This window comes from Carassius auratus, unplaced genomic scaffold (assembly GCF_003368295.1).
Source record: "Carassius auratus strain Wakin unplaced genomic scaffold, ASM336829v1 scaf_tig00216996, whole genome shotgun sequence".
In the NCBI taxonomy this organism is placed as follows: domain Eukaryota; kingdom Metazoa; phylum Chordata; class Actinopteri; order Cypriniformes; family Cyprinidae; genus Carassius; species Carassius auratus.
This window is the reverse complement of record NW_020528842.1, coordinates 20283-30157: the sequence shown is the minus strand read 5'-3', so window position 1 is coordinate 30157 and position 9875 is coordinate 20283. Positions and strand designations below refer to the sequence as shown.

The window sequence follows — 9875 nt, the reverse complement described above, 5'->3', positions numbered from 1 at the left end:
TGGTGTGTGTGGACGAGCTCTGTGAGTAAATCACCCATGATGCCCTTCTTCAAGCATCACAAATACGTTTTCGGTGATAACTTAATAAAGTGTCCTCTGATTTTTTCTCTCACTAGCTACAGCAAATAAACAGGTCGGATCTCTGTCAGAAGAATTAGCCCGGAAGGTGGAAGATTCGTTTAGACAACAAGAGGAGATTAGTTCCTCCTGGACAGATGTCGACCTGGAGCAGCGATGCAAAGGGGTTAGACACAAACATATGCATGCTTTTAGCATTTAGAGAGTACATTTTTATAAACAAATACATCAAATTTGTTTCCAAATTCAGCTCACTGCTGAGAATGAGGAGTTGACGCAAACATCTGAATGCTTCCCGGGAATCCCAATCACAGCTTAAAACAGAGGTACAATCCTTACACCATGCCTCCTTTTCAATCAATGGCTTTGTGCTTGGAGTGCCAATTGCTGGTGTTCTGTCTCCCTCTGGTGGCAGTTGAAGGAACTGCAGGAGAGGTACTCCGAATGTGAGGACATGCTCCATGAGGCCAGAGAGGACATTAAGAACCTGCGCAATAAGAGTCTGCCCAACAGCACCGTGCAGCGTTACAGTACCCTGGCAGCGGTCGTCCCAATGGATTCACTCGCTGCTGAGATCGAAGGAACCTTCCGGAAAGGCCTAGACAGCCCAGCACCCACTGAATACAAGTACAGTTAACAGCTGTTCATATACTGCAACATTTTTATAAATGTAATGTGCATTTTTGTTTTGTTTAACATAAAAAATATCTTAAGATCTGTAAAACTGAGATCGAAGAAAAAAAATATATATTTACAATGCATTTAAAAATACATTAAGTGTGTTAAGATTTTCAGAAGGATATACTGTATAGAACTGATCAAAAGTTTGAGATGGGTTAGTTTTTTTGTCTTTAAAAGAAATTAACATTTTATTAGGCAAGAACACATTATGTTACTGTAAAATATAAAAGTAAAGATAATTATAATATTATAAACGTTTTCTGCTTTAAATAAATCCTTTTCTCTTAAAATTTCTATTGATCAAAGGATAAAAAAAAAAAAACAATTTCAGAAGAAAATTAAGCAGCACCACTGTTTTGAATATTGATAATTATAAGAAATTTCTTTAGCAGCAAATCAGAACATAAGGACGATTTCTGTACGTTTGCGGCTTTGCCATCACAAAAATAAAAAGTAATTTTTAAAATATACTAAAATAGAAAAGGTATTTTACTTTGTAGTGATATTTTACAATATTACTGTTTTACTGTGTTTTATCAAATAAATGCAGTCTTTGTGAGCATAGGAAACGTCCATCAAAAACATAAGAAAATCTTACTGACTTACCTAGCTTTTGGACGGAAATATATTTTGAATGTATTTATATCGTAATATTTTATAGAAAAATCTTCCATTCTTAAATTATTATTATACATAATTTAGAATTTCAAGCAGCCTGAAAATTATTTATTTTAACGTTTAGATATTTTACTGGGGAACAAAACAAAAATACTGAATTTATTTTTATTTTTTTGCAGTTTATTCAAAGTCTAACTAACATGTTTTGTATAATGTATATAAATGTGAATGTTAATAAAACCCAGGACTGCAACATGACATGTTTGTGTTGAACTCTCTGTGCAGGAATCATCCGTTGCGTGTGTTTGAGACCGTGAAAGTGGCCAATCAGGGGGCTCGGCTACGTTCCCAGATTCTGTCTCTGCAGGTTCCGGGTTCGAGCCCCTTCATCATTACACTCTAGTCGAATCAGTACTCCACAGACCAGTTATTATGAATCAGACAATATTAGTGTCAACATGGAGGATAAGCACTCCTCTCAGACGCACACACAAGATCATGGGTCAGTGTCTGTTTGTTTTAAACTTTTCACAAAAATGACTGACTATTAAGAAAAAATCAATTAACAATGAATAATAACATATTTCCTGCACAGGTTACTGGAGTTGAAGCGTTTGGGTCAGCCAGGTACGCCAGGTGGGCAGGATTTGGAGGAAGCGCTCCGGTCTCTCTCGGAGCGGCAGGAGAGCCACACGTCAGAGCGGCCGTTCTTCGAAGTGGAGAGAGAAAGGAAACTGAGTGCCCTACACAGTGGAAGCAGTGGCAGTGGCGGCAGCTCCAGCGGCTTCCTGACGCCTAGTGGCAGCATCGCATCCACAGGAACCAACTACTCCGGCACCTCCACACATTCCTCCAGCACAGGCTCCTCCCGCTCATATCTGCCTGAACGGCTGCAGATAGTCAAGCCGCTGGAGGGTCAGTAGATACACACTAGAGGTCGACCGATATATCGCTCGGCCGATATATCGGGCCGATATTTGTCATTTTTTATATATCGGCATCGCCAATATCCGTGTTTAGTAGCGCCGATTTAAAGTCAGGCACGTCGGCGGGCAGCCCCGTGTTATTGGTGCGGTGGAAATTGCTGCTACTGCATGTGAAGCATGTGATGCAGAGAGATTAGATCAACTCTAAAACTAGGGCTGTTCAAACTAGTGTTTGACCGATATATCGGCCGATATTTGGTATTTCTATTTAAAATATCGGCATCAGCTGTCAAAAAAACAATGAGCGCACATGCACATTCTTCACCCAATTAGGATTAATAAGCTGAAAACTTACTTGGTCATGAAAATTAGGTAATCTGTTTTCTTTTATTGGAGTAAGGTCAAAAATGGCTTGATCATAAACCGGTCGCAACAGGTAGTTATTCGCCTCTTACCTCGATTTCACCTGGCATGTAAACGCAATAACCTGCTTTCTGTCGGCTTATTGAAGTGCGCATGTGTTATAAGTGACAGGGACACATCATTAGTGCAGATTTAACCTAAGCAACGCCTTACAGGAAACAAAGAAGAAAATGTATCACAAAATGTTCTCGTGCAGCAGAAGTAGAAGTGATTCAGTCACAATATGTTTATAACTGCATGAGAGGGTAAATACAAGCTGTGAGTTTACCGACATGTTGCAAGCTGAAATTAACATCACAACTGACAAATCTATAGAGTCAGATATGCAAATTATTATTTTGTTATGTCACTACAGGGAAATTACCTGATTTATTAATGAAGTCATGAAAACGCAGCTTACTTGCGTTGTCAGGTTACTGATGTGCATGTAAATGGGAAAACTGGTTATTTTAATAAGCTGATATTTGTGAGTTATCAGCTTACTGGTGTGTATGTAAACGTGCTCAATATCGGTCGACCACTAGTTCAAACCACAAAATAAAAGTTTACAAATAATAAAAAAAAACATTTTAGGGGGAGTTGCACAACTTTACAACCTAAATTGCCATGTCATATAAAGAAGGGATATTTTATTTACCTTTGCAAAGTCATGCAAGGATCTTCTCTATGATATCATTTCCTGGTTTATGTTTCTTCCAATCAATGTTACAACATATTTTCCTATCATATTTCTGAATTTTTGGTGGATGAAAATTTTTCCAATATTATTCCTGTAAAGCCAGATATATGAAATAATGGTCAGAAAAATCTATTTTAAAGATAGAACAGTTTATTGAACCTTTGGAAAAATAAAATAAGAAGATTTGTTTTTAGTTAAGTATCATATTTAATACATCAGGCATTAATGACTCGTATAGTATGATATATAGCAGAATATGGAGCTCAGTTTTATTCATTGGCCCAAACTGAGCAGAAATATGCAATTTAATGCAGTTGCTCATATTTGTATGGTCAAAATGTTAAATGAAATTCTGATAGCTTGTATTTTAAATACTTGAGGTCTTTATAACAATATAAAATCCATGTTAATATCAGTTGTCACTCTGTATCTCCCAATAATATGATTGATATTTATATTCATAGTTTAATGATCAAAGCTCTGTAGTTTTAATTGTGGGGGCGAAACATATAATTCAATTCAATACAATTATGAGATGAGAGAGAAACAAATAAATGTTCATCAAAAGCCTGATGTATCATATTTAACCATTATAATAAATGATATATGGATAATCAAGTAAACCTAAGTTTCTGCAATCAAGTAAACTTTCATCATAAAATATTAATAAGAATAGTTAAGAAAAAGTTATTTCACGATGCCTGAAAATACCTTGTCCTCTTCAGCATGTATATCAGTTAGAAAGTGAGTATACAAAAGTTATTCTTGTCAAAAAGACAACCTAAAAGATTTTTAGAATTACCCAAAAATGCATTTCACCTGCTAAAAAGTCTAAACTATTAGTCAGGGAACAGAATGCATATATTAGACCGTGCAGATGCCTTAGAAATGAGCATATCAAATATGATGCAGCAGGAAAGAGTGGATAAGCAGTTTCAAGTCAACTAAAAATCCTTATTAAACATTTGTAGCCTAAATGGATAAAAATAAAAGATCATTTTATCGAGCGACTTCATCATTCGTTGTCCACAGGCTCAGTGACTCTGCACCAATGGCAGCAGCTGGCCAAGCCCAATCTAGGGGGCATCCTGCACCCTCGGCCAGGTGTCCTCACCAAAGACTTCAGAGAGCTGGACGTGGACTTCCAACACGTCTACAGCCTCAACGACCTCGAGGAGGATGAGCCTGATCTCTCCAAATTCCCAAATCTCCTGCAGGGCACTGTGGGTAAGAGCCCATTCACCTACAGCAATGCACTTCCTTCTTAACTCTTCAGTTTGAAGAGGAATTTTTAAAGTGGTCAAAACACTTCAGATCCAAAGAGCTTTTAGTGTATACAGTATATATTCATACACATATATATTCTTTAACGTACCAATGTAGATAACTTACAAATTGTAGTCAGTTACTGATTAGAGATTACATGATGGAAATGTAGTAATGAAATCATAGACACTCATTTTATGTAATGTGTTCTGACTACTTTTAAATTACTGGCTTGGTTTAAATTTACCATACTGATAAAAAAAAAGCAAAAAGTAAGAAAATACATTTAATTTTTTGTGTCATCCTCTTAAAATGCATTAAAAATTACATTAAACCAGGGCTTCTCAAACTGGGCTTAATGTAAGAACATAAAATTATGCATAAAAAAGTAACTTTAATATGATTATGAGGATTAGAAAAAGTAATATACTCTAATTACGAGTACTTGATTTTTTGGAATCTGATTATGTAATCTGTTACTACCCAGTTCTAGATATTATGGTTTTAATCAGTGTAGTGTAGGTACCTGTCGTGCATAGCTGAATTTTAGCCTGTGTTTGTGTTTCCTCACATGAACACAGTCCCTTCATCCAGACTTAACCCCCCCCAGACCTCACCCACACCTCCGTCCACTAGCTGTCAGATCCTCCATCCCTCCATCCTCCTCTCCTCCTTCTCCACCAGGTAAGTCATGATCACACTGGTGTCCACACAAGCTTATTATAAGACTGTCAATCACACATCACAATACTCGTTTTTTCTTTTATCGGGCATATGCATAAAACGAGACACTTCTTACTACTTCTTACGTCTTACTACTTATCTATCATAGGATATAAATGTAAGACAAAAACCAATACAGGGGAACTTTTCCCATCATGTCTTGGATTTTAGGGGCATACAACTGAAGTTCAGACTGAGTTCAGACTCATGTCTAACGTGTCAAATCAACAGCCCTCATTTTTCCATTTAAAAACTATTTAAATTAAGCACTTATCTTAATATCAGAAATATCTGTATTTGTTCACAACTAACCTTTATCTTAATATTATTATTTCCTTGCTCATTTTCCCTCCTTCCATCTGTAACAGGAAGCGCTGGAACCTGTTCTTTGTACAGTTATAATATCGTCCTTCATAAAGTAAGACATGTCAGGCATGGTCTCTATGAAGCCTTTAGTAGGATGATCCCACTAACTTTCTTTCTCTCTTAACCTTAGGTTTCATTCATGAACAAACCAAACATCAGCATCAGGACATTATATTACTAATTCTGTCTTCTCTCCTGTACAGATTTATGTTTAAGTGAGAAAGCTGCATGTGTCATGCATCACACATCTGTTTTAAAATAACACTTTTATTATGTTATGTTTTATTGGGGGGATATAATGTAGTAAGATCATTCTCAAAAAAATGCTGGTTATGAATTCGGTTTAATTCTCATTAAAAAATTGGTGTAATTACTCATTAACATCTTCAAATTACTAATCTGGACTATTTTATATTTTATTTTCTATGATTGAAACATGGATTGGAACACCAGTGAAAAAATGATACAAATTTGAATTCATTTTACCCTTTAATATTTTATAAACAGAATATTTTACATTTACCTTGAAAGTATTTTTTTCAAAAAAAAAAAGAAAAAAAGAAATGACATTATCATTAAAACCTCATTGGTTATAGAATGAGAAAACCATTCTTATTCAGGGTTTCATGAATATTTGAAATTTTGACTGAAATGTCATATTTTGGGAATGAATCACTTACACTAGACTGTGCATGTAACATTGAAGCCTTCTTTAAATGTTGTTAACCAGCTTGTGGAAGTCTCATCATTACAATCTTTTATTCATCAGCATGATCATACACTATATGCTGTGTGTTTCTAACTGAAAAAGCTTTCACTAACACTTGTGTTCTGGCCTGATTATTTCTGCCATGGTGTGACGCACATCTTCCTTGTCCTCTCCTTAGCCTTCAGCCCCAGAATGCATCCGCGTGTGGGAGCCGTGAGCACGTGAGGACATCATCAGGCCTCCAGTTCATCTCTGGGTCCACATCCCACCTCCACCGGACCTCCTCCCTCAGTCTGCTACAGCTAGTATCAGAGCACGGCATCTCGGCTGCAGTTCATCCCAACTCCCCTCTCATTCACAGAGCCACCGCATGTTCAGAGGAAAGGAAACAAGAAAAAAGAGAAAAGCCACTGCAGGGAAACATTTTCAGCAGCAGTCTTGTTGAAAAACTCAGAACCCTGGGCCTGTACGAAGTGGTCGCCAGAGGCTTTGTGGACTTTTGGTTGAAAAGAAAAACCAGCCCCCCATGAAACACAAAAAGACGTTCACCCTTAAAGGTGCTATTTTGTGCATTGTGGCATGCAGCTAAACTTTTCCCATTTGTAATGGGACATTCAGAAAGCCAGATCAAGTTTTTATTCCTGTAGTGACTTCTGATTGGCACTAGGAATTTTGCGTATGGACTGCACCTCAAAAGATTTCATTGTGAAGTCAAACACATCCGTGTTTATATCATTGTTGTTGTAGGGTGGTTGAAACATTCTTCAGAAGGGAATGGCTCTACATATGTTGACTTTTTAACGTGTCTTCTTTTGTTGAGACTTTTGGCTGTCACTATCAGTCTTGAAATCACGGTTTATTGTTATGAGATTGTAGCAGCACTACAGAAAATTTCAGCATGTGGCCTCAATTTTTGCTTGCTGCCAACCAAGCATTGGTATCAGTACTGCGTTTTGCTTCCTGACAAAAGCATTTATAATAGCACTTTTCAGGGCATTCAAATCCCTTTTCTTAGGGAATGCAGAGTACATTATCTGAGGATATGTACTGTACCTGCAGTCTAAACACTGTAAAAATGAGAAGCTGTATTTATGATGGCTGTTAGTGGTCAATTTATGGAACATTATACAGTCTTGTTGAGTGAATTGCAGTGATCTTGTGCTTTATTTTCACTGTGCTTTAATGCAAGAACACCTCATGTGATGGTACACCATGCACACACGTATGTCATGAAAATTGAATGCCACAGACACGTTTTCACTGTAATGTTTATGATTGTGTTTTTGCAAGAATCAGGGATGCAGTAATAAAGTTAAGTGCTCTAGAGCTGTAAATAGTAAATACACAATCGGGTAACTGTAACACTGAGGAAATATTGATTGAACACGGCTTTGTTTTCTCCTCTCCATTAACATCTTCCATTGTGTCTACTTCTGTCTGTCAAGCAAGTAAACAGAAATCTTGTCATCTGTATATGGAAAAAGCCTTGTATGCATTTGAAATTTTCAAGGGGGCATGATAATGTGTAGCCTAGAGTATTTACTGATCTAAAGTCACAGACAAAATGGTTATTTAAAAAGTAATATATTTAAATAAAAATGTCTACCTGAAATACCACTCTGTGTAAAACACAATGCCTGGTCGCCATTTTTGTAGAATATGTAAAAAAATAACAATTGTGTTCATTTACACAAAGATGAGAGGCTAAGGTATTTTTACATTAGAAAAATGTTTAGACACTTAGCTTCACATAAAAGCCCATGAGTTCACAAGTAGCCACTGATATTGTGCAATGCAATAAAGATTTCAGTGTATTTTTGACTTATATGTTTTTATTTGTGTTTATCTGAAAACGGTTTCTATTTACACTGACAGCTTTAACAGCTAAGAATATCTACCTCATTTTTCTACGCGGTAGTATTTATTTATTTTTTTTATGTGCAAGACTTCCAGTTTATTAGCCACGTAGTAAATAAAGGGAAGAATAGAAACTCAAGTGTCGTAAAAACTGTTCATAATTAAGACAATACATAAAAAAATTATATGATGTTTGCAATATCAAGCAGCAAAACGAGCATTTTTTGTATAAGTTAGCTAAAATTAGCTGGAAGGGAATGATACCGGAAGCCTCGCACATAAAATTTTACAAATACACAGTAAAGATGGGGGATAAAAACTGGTTGTGGTCAGAATAAATGCAGCCACGTCCGGAAAGCAACAATTAATACAATGTGCCAGATGTTGAATAGTTTTATTAACGCTGAAACGCAGTGTGAATCTTAATTGTACCCTGACTCATATTAGTATGGATATATCACACAAAGCAAGTTTTCTGTTACAAATGGTAAAGTGTTTCAGTCAGATGTTTTATTTTATTTTATTTTTTGCAATATGGGATGGTTAACCTACTGAGAAACTGGCAATTACATCACTGTCCCCAAGAGGCGACCCGCTCCATGTAATAAAACTGTATTTTTAAGGTAGTGGGCTACTGATATGACTGTCTTCATCTTTATCACACGTGAGTCAAATTCTTCACACACAGATGACACGAAACACATATAGCTGCAAGTATATTTAATGACAGAAATCATTACAGAGTTTATACGGTTAAATAATCAGTTTGTACTCCGACGCCCAAAATCCACCCATCCTTGATAATCGGTAACGCAGTCCTCCCGCTGGATGATTTCTACCGAGAAACACAGGCGGAGAACAGCAAGTAAGAGCGAGGCTTCGTTTCTTCTAATGGTTTACCTCCAGAGACACGCACCTGACAGAGCCTGTAAGAGCTGGCGGGACATGAGCTCTCGCTGCTCCTCCGATAAATGCACGGAACGACTCGCACGGGACCGAGGTCTCTCCGGTGGTCTCTCCGGTGTCTCCGGTGGTCTCTCCGGGAGCCGTTCCGTCACCTCTGTGTTCGCAGGTGCGTCTTCGGACAGAGGAGAGGCCACACATGCCACCGCCAGCATCGCTACAGCGGCCAATACAACACACTTGGCCATCATGTCTGTGAAAAACAAGTGTTTTAATAAGTGTTGGAGTCAAATTATAGCTAATACAAAAATAAATACAAATGCCCACATTCCTGCTAGACATCCAATTTGGAAAATGGTACATGGTTTCTAGTTGGTTATTAACTGAAACCAGCTAAAATGTCCACTTGGTGGCTTAATTGTTCATTGCTGATCCAAGATGGTCTGCCAGCTTTGAACCAGCTTAAGACCAGTTTAGACAATATCTAATAAACATTTAAGTTTTCAAGATGATAATTTAAGTTCTCAAGCATGGATATTTAAGAAAAATCTGATTTACCTGATTAGTGCTGAGCCTGAAAGGTTTTCAACAGTGTAAGGATGAAACTTTGTAATACAATTACAGGTCAGTCCTTTTATATAAAAAA

General features: G+C 37.0%; 3 protein-coding genes across 5 annotated transcripts; 2 read left to right on the top strand and 1 right to left on the bottom strand.

Annotated features, from left to right (window-relative positions):
* Positions 1–363: 363 nt before the first annotated feature.
* On the top strand, positions 364–1780 carry LOC113099664 (trafficking kinesin-binding protein 1-like). The gene is made up of 3 exons (XM_026264557.1): positions 364–404; positions 494–705; positions 1663–1780. The coding sequence occupies exons 2-3, from the start codon at positions 533–535 to the stop codon at positions 1778–1780; spliced, it is 291 nt and encodes a 96-aa protein (XP_026120342.1). The 5' UTR covers positions 364–404; positions 494–532.
* Positions 1766–8290, top strand: LOC113099662 (trafficking kinesin-binding protein 1-like). 3 transcript variants are annotated; one of them, XR_003289489.1, is made up of 7 exons: positions 1766–1879; positions 1973–2292; positions 4438–4632; positions 5253–5355; positions 5763–5812; positions 5891–5975; positions 6648–6783. XR_003289489.1 is itself a non-coding variant. In XM_026264556.1 (6 exons), exons 1-5 carry the CDS (start codon positions 1836–1838, stop codon positions 5794–5796), a joined length of 696 nt encoding a protein of 231 aa, XP_026120341.1. In that variant the 5' UTR covers positions 1766–1835; the 3' UTR covers positions 5797–5812; positions 6648–6765. The 3 variants fall into 3 exon arrangements, 2 of the variants coding, with proteins under 2 accessions (XP_026120341.1, XP_026120340.1); XM_026264556.1 differs by lacking the exon at positions 5891–5975 and having other exon boundaries at positions 6648–6765; XM_026264555.1 differs by lacking the exons at positions 5763–5812; positions 5891–5975 and having other exon boundaries at positions 6648–8290.
* Positions 8291–9031: 741 nt separating this feature from the next.
* On the bottom strand, positions 9032–9875 carry LOC113099665 (gastrin/cholecystokinin-like peptide). The gene is made up of 3 exons (XM_026264559.1): positions 9788–9875; positions 9243–9482; positions 9032–9161 (listed from the first exon to the last, which is right to left on the bottom strand). The coding sequence occupies exons 2-3, from the start codon at positions 9478–9480 to the stop codon at positions 9088–9090; spliced, it is 312 nt and encodes a 103-aa protein (XP_026120344.1). The 5' UTR covers positions 9481–9482; positions 9788–9875; the 3' UTR covers positions 9032–9087.